This window comes from Miniopterus schreibersii, assembly GCF_964146895.1.
Source record: "Miniopterus schreibersii genome assembly, chromosome: 14".
NCBI classification, from domain to species: Eukaryota; Metazoa; Chordata; class Mammalia; order Chiroptera; family Miniopteridae; genus Miniopterus; species Miniopterus schreibersii.
Window position 1 is genome coordinate 14,396,948 of NC_138114.1, and position 20,797 is coordinate 14,417,744.

At 44.8% G+C, this 20,797-nt stretch overlaps 1 protein-coding gene across 7 annotated transcripts in view; it reads left to right on the forward strand.

The window, feature by feature from the left end:
* Positions 1-16,723, forward strand: part of KCNMA1 (potassium calcium-activated channel subfamily M alpha 1) — a 659,358-nt gene extending 642,635 nt beyond the window's left edge. For 3 of the 7 annotated variants that reach the window (XM_081158540.1, XM_081158541.1, XM_081158533.1), the window contains 5 exons: positions 2,122-2,316; positions 4,213-4,331; positions 5,907-6,131; positions 8,452-8,480; positions 15,432-15,663. In XM_081158540.1, the coding sequence (XP_081014666.1) occupies positions 2,122-2,316; positions 4,213-4,331; positions 5,907-6,131; positions 8,452-8,480; positions 15,432-15,586 (723 nt within the window). In that variant the 3' untranslated portion in view covers positions 15,587-15,663. Of the gene's footprint in view, positions 1-2,121; positions 2,317-4,212; positions 4,332-5,906; positions 6,132-8,451; positions 8,481-15,431 lie in introns of all 7 variants that reach the window. The other 4 variants (XM_081158534.1, XM_081158536.1, XM_081158532.1 and 1 more) reach the window with 3 other exon arrangements.
* The last annotated feature ends 4,074 nt before the right edge of the window (positions 16,724-20,797 follow it).

A 20,797-nucleotide genomic window follows, 5' to 3' on the forward strand; every position in this document is an offset into this window, starting at 1 on the left:
TCTTGCCCTGGAAGGGGGTTGCAGTGCAAAGGCTCTTGCCAAAGTTCTGTGTCCAGCACTCACTCCTGTAATGTGCTGCAGGGCCAAGGAGCGTCTCCTGCTTCTGAGAGACTAGGTGACAGTGAGGAAAGAGACTTTACCTTGGAAAACTTTGGAAATGTTTGTATACATCCCTGAGCCAACCTCAGTTAGTGTGTGGCTCTGGTGGCCTGTCCCACTGCTACAGCCACGTCCTAGGATGCAGTCCCCCCGATCCTCACTATGCCATTCCTGGGTCTAAACTGGGTCTTAGAATGGAGGCCAACTGAGAAGTGCAGATTCAAGAATGAAATGAATGGCCTTGCTTTCTCCCCACAAAAAAAATGTAAAAGATTTTTTAAAAGGGAAGGTTGGGAATGAGCTGACTGTTCCTGTCATCATTAAAAGTCCTAAGTCTCTGATATCTGGCCAAAGTATTTATCAGTGCTTGCTGTACACACTTGTCTAAGTGCCTCACATGTGTTAGGTATACAGTCCTTATGACCACTCTGTTATTACATCTTGCAGGTCATGAAATGAGCACAAGGGTGATAACTTTCTAAGGTCACACAGCTACTGAGTGGTGAGGTCAGCGTTGAACCCACAGCCCAACTCTCCTCCTTTAACCACTTCCTATTTATCTGTCTGTCCATCTATCCATCCATCTGTCCATCTATCTAGGATTCATTCGCCTTGGGGTCTGACTGGTCCTGAATAACACCCCTACTTTCCTTTACTCTTGGAATCATGTACCACTTGGGTATTTTTGTATTTCAATGAGGAAAATGAAGTCAGTCCCACTAGCTCTCATGTGAACTCGGAAGCCCTCATGGAATTCTTTGCATATAAGCTTGATTTTAATCACTGTTTATTTTACCGATGAGAAAATCAAAGCCCAGAATGATTAGGCAAGCTCTCCAAGACATAGACCTAGCGATGGCCAAGCAGGGTGAGAACCCATCCTTACCCGGTTTGTCCCCTCTGTGTTTAGCTGTAAACTAAGAAACTGCTGAAGTTAAATGCACCTGTCCTTCCTAACGTGCACCCGAAGGTCTGTGCAGCCTCCAGAGCCACTGGCAGTATTTGCTTGGATTGTATTTAGCCTGTTTGATTTCTTCTTACCTGGGAGAAGGCAGTGCAAACCCTTAACTGAGGTGTTTTTTTTTTTTTTCGAATTAGGCTGGGTGACAAATGTCTTCTTGAGCTTTTATTTGACATCCTATTAATTTCTTTAAAATTCCCATTGTTTTACTCTTGACAGACCTGTTATGTGTCAGATGTAAGACAAATATAGATGCAGAGGAAGCTTCCTAATAAGCTGTATTTGCCTCAGACTCCTGAGGTTATGTAAAAACAAAACCGAAGTGCACACCCCAGGACAAGCACCTCACCATAAACTCTGTCCTATTTAATAGACCTCTGGGTTAGATTGTATTAAAGTATTTGATAAGTTTTCAAGAGTGTGGTCTTAATGCCCTTAGTATCTCCTTCCAACACAGAAGTTTTTTTTGTTTTTAATTGTTTAGAGAGAGAGAGAAAGGGAGACATCGATTTGTGGTTTCACCCACCTATGCATTCTTTGGTTGCTTCTTGTATGTGCCCTCACGGGAGATCGAACCTGCAACCTTGGCATATCAGGACAACGCTCTAATCAACTGAGCTCCCAGGCCAGTGCCAACCAATACAAAGTTTTGTCATTGTTGGGGGAGCAGTTTCTAGGCACATGGGTGACAGAGCCTCAGGGGCAGCTCTGCTTGGGTTAGCAACCTGGGCAGGCTGCATTTTGTTACACAGGTAAGCAACGTGTTCAGCCCTGGTAACATCAATTATGGTAAACACCAACCATTTAGACTTTAGCCCTTTAATAAAAATCCTCTGAATTGGTTTTTAAAAGTCAGGTTCTTTTGACAGAACCAAGTAGGAGAAAAAATAATGGAATAATTGGAGGCTGCTGTCTTTTCACTTCCCACATAAAATTGTTTGAAGAGACAGGCCAGAAGTCTAAACAGGAATACTAGGAAAAGTTGTAATTTGGATGCTGGTTGTCGTGACTTTAGGGTATGTGCTTAAAGGACTCTTCCCCCCTCTCTCTGTCTCTTCCAGACATACTTTAATGACAATATCCTTACCTTGATCCGGACCCTGGTGACGGGAGGAGCCACGCCTGAGCTTGAGGCTCTGATTGCGGAGGAGAATGCCCTTCGAGGGGGCTACAGCACCCCCCAGACACTGGCCAACAGGGACCGCTGCCGCGTGGCCCAGTTAGCGCTGCTGGATGGGCCCTTTGCGGACTTGGGGGTGAGTGCCCGTGCAGAAGTCACCTGAGCCTGCTGTTTGGTAATAATAGTTTGGTCCGAATGAACAGGGTGCCAGACAGTGACAAGCTAAGAATTTGTCTTTTCTACCATCTAAAGTAAATAACTCTAAAAAGTAATGTTTACAGTTTCCTTTATATCAGGCAATGTGCTTTACATGTAATCATTCATTTTGGCCTTCATGGCAACCCTTAGATGTAGGTTCTGTTATCAGACACTCTAAGGAAACTGAGGCTCAGACAGACTGAAGACTGGCCCCATCAGGAATTTGCAGCAGGAACCCTGGCTTCAGAGCCCATGGCTTACTTCACTCCCCTTAGGGATCTTCTACCAAGAGACAGAAGACAGCAGGTGATGCCAGCTTGCAGTTAAGCCTGGGAACACTTTCCACAGGGTCTTAGCATAGCTCAGGGCTACTTAACCCCAACTGCACATTAATAGCCCATGAAGAGCTTTTGCAAACCATTGGTGGCCATGCCCATCCCCCAGGTTTCTGAGTTTTTGTGTCTGGATAGGACCCAGACACTGATGGTTTTCAAAGCACCACCACTAATTATGTGCATCCACTACTACTGGCCAAAGAAATAGCATCTCATGTGGGCCCCTAGGTCTCTAATTCCAGACCCAGGTCTTCTCATTAACGAGGCTGGACTCAGTCTCTCTCCTCCATGCCCTTCCTGCCTCAGAGGTGAGCAGCGCCTCCCTGTGCGTCCCATGCACCAGCCGGGTTCAAGCACTTTGGCAGAAGTATGTGGTCTTGACCCTTACTCCCAGCCCTGCTCCAGGGATGCATTCAAGGAGTGGAGCCACAAGTCTTGGGAACCAGTAAACCCACTGCACAAACAATAGTCTCACTCATGGAAAGGCTCACTTTCTCCATTGCTTCTGAAACCCTGATACTGACCTGCACCATATTTTAGTTTGGTTACGGAAAGGGACCTATGTTAGACGGCTTTTTTGAAAGGCAGCCTCCATAGCTCATGGCTCTTTTAACTATCATCTACTTACTGAAATATTTTAAAAGGACCAAGACTTTAAATAATGGTAAGATTTGGCTCTCTGTGTGTTCTCCAATGTGGTGCCTATATGGAAATCCCAATGACAGGACGGAGAAATGCAGCCACTTTATTCCCAGGGAAGTCATTCTTTAGTGCCCTTTCTATAATAATTACACCTACCCGAAGCCACCTGGCTGCCTGACGCCAGCATTTCCAAGGGAATGAATTTGCTTTCATGTTCCACCTCGGGCTCCAGACCCCGGGAAGGTGGTCGTGAACTGATTAGAACTGTGAATTCCAGTTATTCAGCCTGCAGACCTCCAGCTCCAGGGGAAACATTTCCCTTTCACTCTTGCCATCTCCGAGGTCTGTAAATTGTGCTTTTCACACAGTCCTTCCCAGAAAGAGTCTGTCACCATAGTGCCTGGTGGGGTCTTTTCTTCTTGCAGTGATTTTAATTATCACTCGAGCGATTTTGACAACACGGTCAGATCACAGTGATTACAGCCAAGCTGGGATAAACATAATCAACGTGTTGCAGAGCTGGTTTCTTCTCCCAGCTGAACGTGCATCTGAGACCTTCAAGCTTTACACCCTCAAAGTGAGGGCGCGGTGCAGTCTCCTTAGAGCTCTCATTGTTAAGGATAGAAAGCTAGAGAGAACCAGGGGAAAACCTCATTATTGTCTGAATCCAGAATATCACCAGTATCGGGTTTAGGCTGTTAACCACATTGACTTTTTCAGCCTCAGTCCCTTGCTACAAACCCTCCAACTCAGGAGACACCAAAACAAGCCTTGGTGAAAAGGCCCATTTCCCCCTGGACCTCTGCCTGCAAGCCAATAAATACGATGTTTCTCTCTGTTCTCTTGTTATCTCCCAGGATGGTGGTTGTTATGGTGATCTGTTCTGCAAAGCTCTGAAAACGTATAATATGCTTTGTTTTGGAATTTACCGACTGAGAGATGCTCACCTCAGCACCCCCAGCCAATGCACAAAGAGGTGAGTTTGTTTCCACTCTGCTCTCCCACCAAAATGCAGACACATAAATGACCAGTCTGTCTGCCACTAGGAAGGCAGAGGCCTACATACATGCTCTCAGCAAGCAAACCACTCGGCTCACATCCAACCTGACACTGAGTTTGGAGGTATGGGAAGTTTTTTCCCTTTAATTACTAATAGCAGATGTGAAGACATTGTGGGAGGAATTCAAATTTTATAGGATAATTCTATCACCGAATTACAAACATTTGAATAGAATCATCTCCTTCAAACTCCTGCGACTGGGATAATTCTATTAGGATCTTCCTAATATAGAGATATTTCCTATTGCTAGTATTTAACATAAATGATTCTTTTGCTATCTCTTAGATGCTTATATTTTTATTTAATATGTTTTTAACCGACTCACTCGTTTACTTTTATATATTTATTTTAAGAAAATTGTATGTTAACACCTTAAACAGAAAAAATAAGTTTAGTGTGCTACTTATATTTTTCTAATATGCATTAAGATAAATTCATAGCAGCCTCAAATTAAAAATATATCTGAGAATTATCAAAAGCAGTGTGTGTACCAATACCCCAGGTAACAATGCTATAGTCTTGAGTGTTTCTTGGCCCTGCTTGACTATTAGAATCACTGAAGGTGCTTTAAAAAATACTCTGATTAGTCTGACTTAATTTGTCTGGAATGAAGATAAAATTGTTTAATGCCTAGGGATTACAGTGTATTTCCAGAGCTGAGAATGACTACTGTAGACCAGTGGGTTCTCAATGTCTAGGGAGCATGAAAATCACCTGCAAAGCTTGAAAAACACAAATTGCTGGACCTCACGCCCAGAGTGTCTGATTCAGTAGGTTTGTGGTGGGGTTGCTTAAGAATTTGCATTCTGAAAAATTTCCCAGGTGATTTGGATATGTCTGGCCCGAGGACCACACTTTTGAGATCCACTACAGTCAATGAAACAGTGCTGCTTTTTTTATAAGTCATGTCTGGTGTTAACCAGAGAAAGCCTGATCATAGAGCACAGTTAAAGCAGGACTGACCCATGAGCAAGGAGGCGGGGTGTTTTATGTTCTTCTTTTAGTAAAATCCCCACCAAAGTTGCTTTTTAAAGGTTAAAGAGTGAAGCAGGACTAGGAAGATGCTAGACTGTGGTAAGCAAAGACCCTCTGATGTGCTCCTAGGATTGTCAGAACATTCTAGAATGGAAGGTGCAGTGAGTGCAGTCTTGCAGCCTCCTGCGTGCACCTGGGCCGCTCGGGATCAGAAGTAAACTTGGCATTGTATCGACAGGGGCACGTAGATCACAGGCGGCGCAGTTTGGTTTTCCCATTACCGGCACTGATTCAGCTTCTTGGGGTGTCAGGGCTCATGGCTGGTCTCCTCTGCGGAGCTAAACAGAGGAAGATTTAGTTCAGCTTGAAAGATAACTTTCAAGGCTTCGGACCAGCCATAAGTCCACTTTCCAGATCCTCTGGTGGGCCCGAGGAGCCAGGCAGTTCCTCTTGATTCAGAAATCAAAATCTCTCCCCAGCCACCCTCACCTGTGACCTCTCTGCTCTCCCGGCCAGGTATGTCATCACCAACCCCCCGTATGAGTTTGAGCTCGTGCCGACGGACCTGATCTTCTGCTTAATGCAGTTTGACCACAACGCCGGCCAGTCCCGGGCCAGCCTCTCCCATTCCTCCCACTCGTCCCAGTCCTCCAGCAAGAAGAGCTCCTCCGTCCACTCCATCCCGTCCACGGCCAACCGACCGAACCGGCCCAAGTCCCGGGAGTCCCGAGACAAACAGAAGTACGTGCAGGAAGAGCGGCTCTGATATGTGTATCCACTGCCACCGTGTGTGAAACTGTATCTGCCACTCATTTCCCCAGTGGGTGTTTCCAATAGTAACTTTCCCCATTTTCCCCTGTAGTCCCCCCCCTTTTTTTTACACATATTTGCCTATGGATGATAGTGTGCATGTGGTTGTCATTTTTATTTCACCACCATAAAACCCTTGAGCACAACAGCAACTAAGCAGCAGGACCAAAAGTTAGTTATGATTCTAGGGGGGCGAGAACCCGAAGGCACGCTCCAGACATAAAAAGCTCCCTGCGGGACCGAGGTCGCAGGTTAGCGGAGCCCTTGCGATCCCTGTCTCTGAGGCAGAGCAAGTGACCTAGTTAGTTCAGTGGCTGTAGAAGAAAAGCTCATCTGACTGATCAGGATTATCAGGGTGCTTTGGGTTTTGATTTTGTTATTGTTTTCCTTCCCTCCTTCCTTTCTTTTTTTACATACATGCAATCATATAGACACACGTGTTTATTTGCAACAAGCAACCAAAAAGGAACAGAAACATACCGAATGTTTCCGCTCTCTGGGCCGAAGGATCGCGAAGCTTTTGCAAAGCGTTGGCCATTTGTGTGGATGGTGATGAGGCGCCTGCTTGCTGTGAGGGAGCGTCGAGCTTTGCCAGCTCCTCACTGAGGGCTTTCGTCCCAGAGCTGGCTTCCTTGGGGAGTTCAGATGGAAGTTTCTACCCTCACGGTGGAGGGAGGGATCGCATTCCGTTCCTGGATGTATCAAATTCTAGTCATTTAATTTAAGTGCAAAGGGGATTGCATATTAAATTGTTGTTCTGTCTCCTAACGCTGCCATATGAATAGCTATTTTTTTCCTTCACTTTTGACATTTGGAATGAAAAGCCATATGTATCATAAATATCAGATGTAAGTCATTAAAAACTGCCTTCCTGGGACTTTTACATCTTTTAAAAGGTGAATTACTTACCTTATGTACAGAATAAATAATGCTCAGGAAAGAGCAAGTATTTTTCCACACGTTCTCAGGGGACCTTTTTACTCCCCTCTATTTGATTAGCTAGGGCCCCCACGCCTGGCAGGAGCGAGGGCCAGGGCCACGCTACCTTGAGAGGAAGGTAAGCCAGGAGCAGATCATTGTTTCCTTCGGAGCCAACGTGCTAAATAAATCAGGTTGTAGGAGGGGCAAGCCACAGTTGACTCAACAAAGACAAAAGCCAGCTACCACCTTACACTGTTGGTACAGCTGCGTGACGCAGGCTGTCCCAAAGCAGAAAGCTGGTGGGAAAAATCCCTCATCAATTTCTTTTTCGCAGCCAATTCACTTAGGCAGGAGGACGGTCACAGAGAACTGCTCCTTGTCATCTGGACATGGGGAGGGGGAGAAGAGTACCACAGTGAGCCAAACACATTTTGGTATAATTATTTTTTCTTTTGTTTTCTTTCTTTCTTTTTACCAGTTAGTAAGCATGAGAGGAAAGGTAGAAAAATACTCTTTTTTTTCCAATATACAGTTGTCAGATGTTTTATGCATGTAACTTACGCTTCAGGCAGTCCCGTAGTTGTTAAAAATCGGCCCACTGGGCCTTCACCGAAGTCTTATCTAGATGGACTAGCCCTGAGCTGGTAGATACATACTTGAAATGTTTACTTAAAAAAAAAAAAAATTCCATCCAACAGAATAGGGGTGGAGGGGAGGAGAAAGATGTCACAGCTGTACCATCTCTGAAAAGGTGCTTTTATGGTGAACGGTTTGGGTTGAGATTTTGGATGCCCTGTCCCCCCGCCCCTGCCCCCCTCCCCCCCCCAAGCATGATAGTTTTGGAGATTTGCTTGCTGTGTGATTTGACAAGCACTTTTACTGACAAAACGGTGAGGCGCAGTCAGAACCTGGACCCCCACACCAAAGGCAGGGCTGTGCAGTCCTCAGGCCAGTGGAGGGTGGGGAATGGTTATACCCGTGTGTACCAGAAAGCCCTATGAGTGGAAGGGTTTTTTTCCAAATTATTTTTGTCCCTAGATATGGATTTCTATATTACGTATTACTACCTGTCTTTTTATATCTGACTCTGTGAATATCTCTCTATGTACCCACATATATACACGTATATATGTGCGTATATACACACACACACATGTCCCCTCGTTTGGGAGCGTGAAGAGCTCTCCGTGCATTGTTCGCAGAGGAGGTTACAGAGTTGTGCCCTCGGAACATTTGTAACGATAAGAATGTGCCAGTGAAAGTGCTCAACAGGAAATATGTCCGTTTCAAAGCGCTGTAAAACTCACCTAGCTTACTTCTCTCTCTAAAGTGCGACAAGGATGAATAGGATGGGCCAAGGTATGACAACTCACGGCTCTGCATGACCTAGCCGCCGCTGGGGGTCTCCTAGAACGTTGTCCTTGTGAAAACTTGCGTGACATTAAAAAAAAAGGAGTTACAAATTTTATTCTGTTACTGGTTGTTTTTTGTTTAAGTTTTATTTATATTGTTCTGTTTGTGGTTTTATTTATTTTGTTTCGCTTTCCCCCCCTCCCATGTCCCCTCCTCCCCCCCCCTTCCCCTCCTTCCTCCCTCCACTTTCTAAATCGCTCAGCGCGATGAGGCTGTGCTGCTGCTGCTGCTAGATCCCTTAGAGTTTGTTTTGGTGTTCTTGGGTTTGGGGTTGGGTGATTTGGGGGGAACTTCTCTCCATCTGGCTTGCCTTCAAATCTGCACGTGGCCTCCCTGCCCACCTTGGTACCTTGCTCCAAGTTCAAAAGCATTTTCCCATAAAGATACCCAGCTTCCTCCACTCCCCCCATTACCACCCCCCCACACCCAACCCCCCATCAGTCTGTCCACATCTCTGTGTTTATCTTGGCAAGACCTACGAAATCGGGTGATGATGCCAGGTGATAAACTTTTCTGGAAAATATTTGCAGCTATTCCATTTGGCAAACCTGCTTCTCAGTTAATATTTCACCCTCCTTTCGATTGAAACCAGGAGGGTTATTAATGTCAAAAGCATTGGTCTCCTTTATGTTTGATCAGTGTGACACAAAATTAAAACTGTTCAGCTGTATATAGCAACTCCATAGCCCACGCCCAGTTATCTGGGAATTAATGATTCAGTCTCTGTATTACCCAGGTCTCTCCTGCCACCTGCCTTTCAGACATTTGTTAAATCCCAACCAGAGATTGGGCAGATAGAGAGAAGTAAATCCAAAATGCATTTTATATACAATCTGTTAGCAGCTCTGATGAGATGATATTATGATGGAAATGGAGTGGGACCAGACTGTGACATGAGATGACATTTTGGGATTTTCCCTGGACTTCGGGCACACAATTGAGCGTTGACTATACTTGGGTAATGATATATTCAATGATGAAAAAGGTATTATTATTACTTCCATTTTATTAGCCAAAACTACTACATTATACTTTTCCTTGATAGAACAAAGAGTCTCTTCCATTGTCTTGTGTGTGACCCCAAACTTCCCATTCCTCTTTCAGGCTTTCTGAGGGTGGAGGCATACATGTTTTATATCTCTCCTCTTTCCCCTCCCCACCAAAAAAAAAAAAAAAATCAAGTAGTAAGGGTAAAAAGCGAAAGAGCTATTTGAAGAGAACGTACGTTCATTTAAACAGAACAACAGCTAGAAGCTCAATTATCTGCACCATCCTAGAAGAGAAGCAATTTGTAAGCCATTCAGTCCAATTTGTTTTAGGCTTCAAATGGGATAAACCTTAAAAGTAAGCGGGTAGACCAGGAGGCCTCCTCAGCCTCAAAACTCAGATGCCAATGAAATCATCAGCACCCCTAATGACTGCTACTCAGGGTCCTTCCTGAAACCAGTTCAAATGGCTAAAGAGAAAGCCGACCCCTATACGCATATTTAGATTCACCCCACAGTAGGGAAAGTTCCAAATTCTGTTATAAATACGAAACATTGTGACCCAGATCTTGACTCGCAATAGGTACTCAATACATACTTAGGAATAAATTGACCTTAAACATTTTAAAATCTTCCATTATTTTATAAATCATCTCTACCCCCTTGGCTCTCTGCTTCACCGATGCTGCCCTGCTGTTGGCACTTTCTTGAGCTGGGTACCCAGCTTCTGAGAAAGGGGAACAGTCCTGTAAGCTCAGTGAGTAGAGAGACTGACTGTGCCTTCTGCCGGCCTTGTCAAGATCCCAGGTGACCAGAAAACCTTGTGACTGGTTCATCTTCAGCATGAGAAAAGCCTAAAGGTGTCTGCATCCCAATAGAGACAATTAAATCAATCCTCCCGGTTCCTATAGCAACAGACTCCTGAAAGAGAAAGGAGAGCACAGAAACTTCGGGGCCTGTGGAAGTCCAGACAGGGTAAAATCAATGTCTCCGTCAGCTTCTTGCAGCCCATCCCCGCTTTGTCATAACGTGATAAAGAAGTAGCTGTGGGCACCTGTCACTAACCCGGTTGCCTGTCTCCCACCAGGAGGCTGCCCATTCCTGGCATGGGGAGTGAGAGGGATTATCTCTGCCACCTGCCGCCTGGCAGGGGCGAGTGCAGATTCCTCCCTCCAGGCGCTGAGGGCCAGGGGGGGCAGTTTGCTCTGCCCGGCCATGGCAGGGTTAGACTTTCAGTAAAGTGGAGGCAAATATATTCACAGTGGACAACGGCAAAGAAGTGAGACAGTTTCATAAACAAAACTGCTCCGGTGCCGGTACACATGGCTTTCATTTCTGTAAAACAGCCTCGCTTTGCCGGTGGAGAGGAAAGGAGGCAGTGTGCGTGGGGGGGGGGGGTCCACCGGGAGCCCGGGGTCTGCAGGGCAGGGGGCCAGTGCCAGCCTCCCCCTGGGAGATGGGAGATGAGAAACCACACAGCATTGCCTTAGAAGGCTGAGCTCCTTGTTAGCTCTTCAGTCCTCGACTGTTATCTCTATCCAAATGGAATCTTTTCCTTTCAATCCCTTTCTCTCTAAACCTCAGCCTGTGGTACAGTGAGAAGAGGGCCAATTATTCCAAATGTCTTGCCCGTATCACCGTCTCCCCTTTAAGGCATTCTCCTCTGGGGAGTAGTTATGCGAAAAGGCTAAATCCCACAGCTCTGACAACCCACGGAGCCAGCAAAGGGACTCAGTTTTTACAGTGCAGCTTGTCTCTCTGCTTCTGGGTCCCCAGCAGTAATGTCAGCCTAGATCTGGGGACCTTTCCCACCACAGCTTAATATTCTGGGGTAACTTGTGGCTGGAGGCAGTGCTGACCCTTATCCTGGACCCTCCAGGCTCAGTGATGAAAGTAGCGGTGGAAGACAGAGATGACTGGCAGGTGGGGTAGGGCGCCTGTCGAGCCAAAGCCAGTATTTCAAAGACGCAGGTACCAGGGGAGGGTAGCAGTCCTGACCTCCCCAGATAACACCAGGTCACCCCTGCTCCTCACCTTGCAAACGAAGACCACCCAGCTAAATCCTCATTTGTCGTCTCTATTGCCGCAATCCCCATTTTTCAGGTCATCACCCCCCCCCCCACCAAATTTATACACCTCAGTTCTCTACTCCAGCTCATTTGCAATCACAGTGAAAGGTGCTTCCCGTCCTTATGAAGTAGTCTCTCCGTGCTGAGAGTTCTTGCGTTAACACGAACCTTATATAAAAGCTAACACCCAGTGATTACCAGGGGCCAGACTGTCTTCTAAAGCGCTTCCCATGCATTCACTCATTCACTCCCTAAGACAACCTCAGGTGGAGATGCCATTGTTCCCTCCATGTGAAGGCTGCGGAATTTGAGGGATAGATTTGTTCATAGTCACCTAGCCAGGAGGTAGGAAGTGGCAGAGTGGAATTTAAAACTGAAATCTATAAATTTTGCTACTATGGTCTAATGCCTGCCTGCTAATATCACTAATAGTTACTAATAGTCTTAACAGCTCACATTGACTTACCATGTATCTGGACCTGTAGTAAGTGATTCATGGACACCAGCCCCTTTTATTCAGACCGCATTTGAAAAGTCCTACCATCAGCCCCCTTTTACAGAAGAGCTCTAAAGCTAAGTTGCATTTCCTAGTGACTTGCTCAGAGCCATGCAATCAGTACCTGAGAGAGCCAGATCCATCTGAGCTAAACCTACCGCCCTATGCCGTCTCCTTGGCCTACACCACATTGCTTGTCCATGCTGGGCACATCATGGCATGGCTGGTCTCGACAGGTGGCATCAGCCAACGGCAGTGCCAGATCTTTTACCGTCATCTCTCTGCAGTTGTTCCCAGGTTTTACCTTGTTCTGCTAGCCCACTTGCCACAGACTGTGTGCAATGCCACCTCCTTCCTAACTCCAGGCAGGTCACACGAATACTCACAGTGATGGCTTTATGCTTCCCATTCTCAGGAAGCTTATTAACAAACGGGGCTGTTTTTCCCTGGCAGGGAAAAGCACCTCCTAGTCAGACCTATTGCCCCTCTCATCTCAGGGATGAAATAAAGTTCCCAGAAATCTTTCTGGCACATGGGACGAGCAACACGGAGAGGAGATATACTCGGGGACCTGAATTTATCCTAGACCCCTACTTTAGCTCTCATTTGAATTCCTTCCCTGAGCACCCTTCCTTATGGTCAATTCTGTAGCCACCCATTGGCATAATTGTTGTTTTTTTGGAAGGCAAGGTTCAGTAAACCAAAGTGTCATTGCCATACCTGAAACTCTCTCCATTGAAACAGAATGGCTGGTGGTCATTAAGTGTGCATGCCCCCGAAGGCCTTTGGGAGAATCTCTTCGTACTATACCTTTGCCCCCAGACCTTCTAGTACAATGCTCAGAGCATTAATATATCTACTTCCTCAACATCCTGTCTCACCAAGTCTCCAGCAACACATATACTCATATCTTACAAGCCACCCAAGTGAAAAAGCCTGTCTCAGGCCCAATGCAAACCTCAGCTTTCCCCAGGATGGGCTTTAACACAACACGGGTTGCTCTGCTTAGAATTTTCTTATGGCAAGAAATTTAAAAGGAAGGAGAGAGCTTATGTGGGAAAATCATTCTGTCTTACAGGCAGCAGAAGGAAATTGATATTCTCTTTGCCGTGAAAGGTCAAAATGCCAAGTTTGAATTGAACTGCAAAGACTAAATTCTGAACAATTATTGTCGGCAGCAGTTGTAAAAATTTCAGCAAATTGCAGCCGTCTTAGGTCTTGCACCCAGAAGACGCACTCGTTTCCATAAGCAGAGGTCGCTCTCCCTTCCAGCCTGGCATGAGCAGCCCAGCACTAAATCCCTTTGCACAACCAGCCCGCTTGGCGGCATGGCCAACACCAAGGGCCGCCCAGCAGACAGCACAGGCGCTGGGTTCGGCGCTTCTAAAAGTCATCTTTACACGTAAACTGCTGGAAAAAGTCATAGTTTGAAATTGTTTCAGCGGCCTGGCAATGCTTTTAAAACATGATAACCATCACACTTTACTCCTCTCTGAAAGGTTAGTTTAATCATAGATCACAAAAAAATTGGTTTCCACAAATGCGTAATGGTTCATCTATGTCACACTTGAACTAAATGGTTTTTTAAATGGAGCTGAAATTATTTTGATGTGTACACAGTCCCAGGTTTCTACACAACCTTTTTTAACCAGCCCATCAGGAACCTTGCCTCTAAAGCCTCATTAATAATTCAGATGTGCTGATGACTTTAAAAGATCTATGGAATTGAAGCTCAGGAAAGAAAAAAAAAAAAGAAAAAACTCTGCTTGACAAAAAGATAAATGAATGTAGAAAGAAGCTGTAGGAGTCTGGCAAGCTGTAGATCATCTCAGAACAGATTGTAACTTTATCATTCTGTCAGGGGGAATAATTTAAAGCACTTAATCAGTTAGCTTCGCTGTGAGGATGTAGCATTATGAATTCCTATCGTCCAATCTGTTCAAATCAAAGTGAACTTAATTATAATAGGTGAGAGAGCCAGAGCAGGAGAGAGGGGGTGGAGGGCGATCCACGAGGCAGTAAGTTTTCTGGGGGGGTAAACCGAGCTGCTGAACAAAGGATGGTGAGGAAGCTTTCACCAGGGCACACCCAGCCCCTGCGACAGTGTGGATGTCGAGGGCTCTGGGTTCTTGACACAGCAAGAGAAAGTATAGACCAGGGAGAAACAAGCTGAGTGGTCATGAGCTAAACATAGGTGCTGAATTTACAAGTCACTAGGCAAATGGACACACACACACGCTTCTCTGTCATTACAGGTGAGCAATCCTTGTTAACATATCAGTTGCTAACTTATCGTTCTGATAGGCAGAGAAGTAGGCCAGAGAAGTCATTGCCTCTGTGGCAATGGGTGTGCTCTTTTCCTAAGCCACTAAAATGAGCCATACGATTCCCAAGTTAGAATGTCCTCTTTGCCCGGTCCCTTTGTAGCTATACACATGGCCTATTTTTTCCTAGAACGAGGTAAAGATGAGACCTAAGTCTTATAAAATAGCACTGAGCTGCTAAGAGGATGCTGGGCCACTGCTTTCTCGACCCAGCCCGAAGGCGCTGACTCAGCATTCTTTCTCAGCCATCTCTGCATTCAGGGTGGAAATGAAATGCCAAGGCTTCATGGAGCTCCAGGTCAACAGCTTGGGTTATTACAGTCAGTTAGGACAGTGCCACTTTGTACCAACACAGCTCTCTTTCTTAAAATAAAAGTCATCTCAAAATCCTCTGAAAACATGGGTTGCTATTCTGGTTTTTAATCTCATTGGCCAGCAAAATCGGTGGGTTATTTAAGACCCTCAAAACTGGCTTGCACAAGAAATATAAGAATGGGATACTTGAGATGTAACTTGAAGTATGCTTTTGACGAGCGAATCTAAGTAAAGGCTGGGAGACGGAGACCCTGCAGAAGATTCCAGGTCGCTCACCCTGCAGCAGGGACAGCGCCCCTTACGTCCCACTCAGGCCGATGCACACACACGTCTTTCCTCGGGTGCAATGTCTTCACCCGGTATTTCTTATATTTAGCATCTTCTCGCCAAAGCTTTTCGGGCCGTTAAAGGGAGCCTCAGAGAACATTGCCAGGGGTTGCTTTCCAACCTCTCTTTATTCTCTGAGGTCCCCCACGGCGCCCCAAGTCCTCATGGCCCATTGGTCATCACTTGCTACGGCAACCGAGGTATGTTCCAGGTTCTGGGCCTCTCCCTGCCTTGTACTGTCGCTCCTAGCGGTGACTCCCTGTCAGCTTCGATCTAGTTACCTTTTTTGCATTTTTCAATGAACTTTCCAAAGGCTTTACCCCAGGACTAATTAAGCTTCTCATTTCTCCTCCTTGTTCTCTATTCATTTTGCCCTTCAGCAGAAAAGAAATGGTTTACAGATGAACCGGACAATGCCTATCCCAGAAACATTCAAATCAAGCCCATGAGTACCCACATGGCTAACCAGATCAACCAGTACAAATCCACAAGCAGCTTGATCCCACCAATCAGAGAAGTTGAAGATGAATGTTGACTCCCAGGAGACCAGAACTATTTTTTTAAAGCCTGACAAACTTCATAAATGGTGACGTGACTTTTCTTCCTCTTACATGCTGAATCACTGGTGGAAACATTAGGGTGAGCGAGATTTGCAAGAAAAATAAAGTAGATGGATCTTTCTCTTTGTCTGCCTTGAATATTGCTTCCATGTATTTTGGAAAAGAAAAAGATTTCATTTATAAATGAATATACTAAAATAGTCATGTATAGCCTCTAGCATTTTAAATTATTTTTATTTATTAGAAAGAAAATATATATTTTTCTTTTCTTTCTTTTTTTCCATTGTCAACTATCTCCCCTATATCTAAACAATGCAAAATCAAAATGAGTAGGTGGCCAGACTCCTTAATGTGGATTTCCCTTCCTTCTTTCTTTCCCCTTGAGGAGAATGATGGTCACCACCACAGTTGATTGTAACAAAAGGAAATGGATTACTAGAAACAACTTCAAATGGTTCAATGATGTAAACATGTATTTTAGTAAATTCAAAAAGAAGATAAAAGAGGGCAGGTGAATTTCCTGGATGGGTGTGTATTTTGGCTGCATTGACACCAGCTCTTAATAAATGGAAACGTTTATTTTCACAGTTGAAAGTCATATTTTTGTAGTTTTAGTTTTCATGCTGTATTTATCCCTTTGTTCATATACTTAAAGGGAAGACCTTCTTGCAGCTTTTTTACAATTGCCAGGCCAGGTTTACCCAGCCAACTAACACCACCAGGAGAGTTGTGAGCACATCTGGGATGTGGACTTTGAGGACCAGACGCACAGGAGACATGGCTCTGTCTATTGTTCTAGTGGTGGGAACTCCTACATGCTGCTATGCTTCTCATTTCATATCTCCGAACCATCCACTCAAGTAGTTTCGATGATGAAAGGGTCTGGGGGGCTTTTCCCACTCCCCAAGTCTCAGAGCTTTTAGCCTGAAAAGTTTGTAAACACCGATGAATAGTTTTGCTTAACAACAGGATGTGATAATACAGTCATTCTTTTTACTGAATTTGTGTTTAAAAGCCGGAAATTTTCTGTAATCAAGGAGATGACTTTTGCCCAGATTTTAGCTTTTCGGGTTTTCCTTTAGTTGCTGGGACAAAACCCACAAACTTGCTACAACAATGTAAAAATTAATAACAAAAGGAAAGCAATGAATGCACTTAAAACAGACTGTTAGAAAAGGCCTTTGAAAATTACCAGCAATGAAATCAAATGTATCAGCCACTTCAAACTGTGGTCAAAATTTTTCCTAGCCATCAGATACGATTACCACGTCTCAGAGCTCTGCTGGCGCTTGCATGCTCTGTGTATAGTCGTCCCGGCAACTATTCTGTTCCAAACGATTTAGCAAGTCTCTTAACTTCAAAATTATCAGTCTTTGATACAATCATCAGGGTCTCTGGAGTAGCATGGATGTGACAGTCGTTTTTATTTTCTTAAAAATGTAAACTGTGGACACGAAGAAACCAAACTTACCAAAATATCCCCCAAACTCCCATAATATCTATTCCATTAATTCTTTAGACCATGACCCTGCGGTACCTAGTATGTTAGTGCAAATCAGATCAGAAGCAAGCAACGAAATCACCATGAAAACATACGTCCACTGAGTCTCCAATTACCACGTAGGCGAGATGAGCTTCCACCTCTGTCCACCCCCGCGGAGCCAGTGTAGCCACGCTCCCGCCGCAGGCGCCGTCCTGAGTGACTTGTCAGACTGTGTCGTCACATTATGTAGAATTAGTTCTATAAAAGTATTGTGAATATAATGTATGTCCAATTGGATTGTTTAAAAACTACTTATAACCAATCGCTAGCCTACTCAGCAGACTCAAATGATGTCAGCAGTCTATCTTCAGGCTTTTAACGTTTCCTGGTTTCCAACAGAAGTAACGTTGGTTTGTGGGCGGATCTCTTGCTAGGATTTTACAACTTTCCTGGGAGCCGGGCCTTCTTTTACATGATGATTTTGCATTGGGGTCACCTTAGCACATTCACATCGATCCACGCTCTCTTTCCTTCATGAATTCTGGTGGACTCTTCCCCCTCTTGTCCCTGACAACCATTTCTGAATTTGTCAGAACTATTGGTCTCATCTGGCAGGTGACGGTGGCCACCTAAATGATCTTAGAGGACCTCAGGCCACAGAGCCCCATGCCCACTGCCCTCTCTTTCTCCTCTCTCCTCCCCAAAGTCAGTCTGGAAGCAGATGAGTAAACTCCATGCCCATCATTGCTAGAGATTTGAACCTGAACATTTTTTTTTTTTTTTTAACCAACAGGCTAAGATGGGTTTCTACAGCAAAGGCATCTCCCCAGAAAACTACTTAGCAGGAATCCATTTTCTTCTAAGGCTGGAGCAAGGAGCTCAGGCTGTTTTGCCTTTGTAATAATGAATTGTTCTGGGCCCGGAAATAAAGTCAGGCATGTTTTGAAGGAAGTGTGCAAAATGATTGGTTGGTGGCTCCTTTGGCAAAAGCTGCTGCTTGGTAGGCTGAAGGTGAAATGAAAACAGAAACAAGACTGTAAGATCACCAAAGGGCTCCGCAAATACCAGAGCATCCGGGTTTGTTCCTATTTGTTGAACTCTCTGGCCCTGAGGGAGAGTGCATCCCATCCACTGCGCAGATTTGTCTTTTTGGGTAAATTCAGGATAGACCAATGATGGTCATCATTGGCACCGTCAGTGTGATAAGGCTCTGATTTCCCATCCCAGCTTGGGGTTCAGAAAAGCTGTTTTCCCAAACTAAAGATTCTTGGGTGCTTTGAGAATCAAAGACTCACCAACAGGCTATTTAAAAAACAGAAAGTACCTGCTTATAAAGGCATCCTCATTGTCATCACCTCTCTTTCTAAGAATACTTTTACTTTAGTCAGAGAAATTTTATATTCTAAAATATCACCTTGAACCAGTATCAAATACCTTAAATAAAAGTGATTGTGGCTAAGGCATGTTGGGGAACCTCCAGAAACTGTTTTCTTTGCAAGGCTGGGACATCTTATAATATACTTTGTACAAAATGCAATTGAAGACTTGAAATAAAGTGGGAATTCAAACTGTTTAGGAATGAAAAGGGGGAAAGTGAAAAAGCATAAGAAAATTGGAAATATTTTCATGTGAAAAGGGGAGAGTCCAACTTTCCTAGCTATGCACTTTGAAAATGTCCTTTAAGCTCTCTGAGTCTCACTGACCTCTTTGTAAACGAAAGTGATTCAGCTTGATGACTCTAACGTCCCCTCTAACTCCCCGAGTTGGGAATGGGAGCATGGGAGCCAGCCCTGGGGGACAACCTTGTCCTGTGCTGGAACGGTGGCCCCCCTCGCTGCGTCACCCAGGCGGCACTCCTGAGGGCAGTGCGCTTGTTCTGCTCTGGGCACATAGCAATGGGGTCCATCCTTCTGCTTTCCACTTTGGGGGTCTCTTTAGGTTCAAAATGCAATTTTCAAAATTCACATTCTCCTGAATCACACTGATTAGCTGTTTCTGCATGTTCATGTGCAATCTCATTCCTGCCTGCCTTTTTTCTTGGTTCAACGTTCAGTTTTGGTCAGTCCCTTCACCTCTAATCCAGACCTCCAATTTCCAATAGCTAGCTCAAGGCTCGTGAATACTGGGTGCCTGAAGTTTGCTTCATCTTTATTTCTGCATGTGTATCTGGGCTTTAGGAAGTAACCAGTCTTCCTTCTCACTTTATTCCAGATTCTCTGTTTATTTGGTGTTTGTCTTCCATTAGTACACTATCTCTTTGCTACTGACGTTCATAAGTCTGATATTGATCTACCATTTTCCATTGTCAAAGAGAACCTCAGTAAAGGAAGCAAGGAAGGAGAATGTAGTAGGAGGGAGGGATGCAGAGATGGGGAGAGAGCAAAGATATCAAGCCAATCGACGGGCCAGCAACCACCTGACTCGCAGGGGACTAAGCACATCCATTCAGCCTGGACATGGAGTCCCAGCGCAGAATCTGCCCCCTTTCTTTTCTGTCCCTATATAGACTGTTTTCTGTCCTGTTCCTATTTGCTGCCCACGGAGTGGTGGTAAAATCACCAACCCCTATGGCCCATGAAAGGGCCTTTACTATTTAGGGTTCAACTCACCCTCTTTTAAAAACAGAAGGGGCTTAGAATTCACTTAAAACTTAAATAGTAAATTGCTTTTCTGCCTGTTTTCTACTTGTCCCATGTTCCTGAAGGGCGTTTTTTGTTTTGGGGTTTTTTGGGATTTTTTTTCTATTTAGAACAGATGATTTAACATTTAAATCTCATGTTTATTAGAGAAGGTGAGGCTGCCCTTTGGATTTATTTATGAGACAGTAGTAATTAGAAATGATTTCTAGCTGGTTTGTATCAGTGTAGCCACATTGGTTGTTTAAGTGAAGCCTGTTTTGAAGTTCCCCATGCAATACCAGCTGTTATATTTTCAAAATTGCCATGCAACAATTTAAAGAATATTTTAATTTTATTTCCCAAGGAACTAGGGAGCTTAATTTGCCATTCCTATGGTAAGCTCACCAGGTCCACGTACAGAGAAAAAGCAGCCCCCATGCCCGAAGCAGTGGCCCTTTATCCGTCCAGCAATTGAAGGCTCCCTGATATCGCAGCCACACACGGTTAGACTGAGAAGTTTCAGGTAGACTAACTGTACCAGACCTTCCTTTTTTTTGCCGTGTTTTTTTAGCAAGAAAATTGGCCTGCAACTTCTGTATTTAAAGATAGGCCAAACCCAGGACATTCATCAAGGAGCTGGGGAGAAAGAACAAACACAAAAGGTTATAAACATCTAGAGGGCCATCAGCCAGGAGCATGCTTGCCATGGCAAAAGTCAGTGCTTTGGGCTGGAAGGAGGGCGGGGTTGCGTTGACCTATGTGGGCTGGGAAGGATTCAGATGAATACAACGCCTGATGGGTTTGGGAGGTATTTCAGTAGGAATAGTGACTAGAGAAATGTGGAGCTCGAGGTGAGGGTTTTCCAGGGAGAGGGGACTTAATGGGCCATAGCTCATTGGTAAGAATGTGATTTCGATACATAGACCATTTGTCTACCGTGACAAGTTCACATAGGGGGGCTGAGGAAAACTAAGATGAGATCTCCTGGACAGGGCTAGAAAGTAAGTAGTTTTAAGGGCCAAGCAAAGAGGTTGAGACTTCATGGGAAGCCACTAAAAGTTTGAGACAGAGAGCGATGAGCCCCA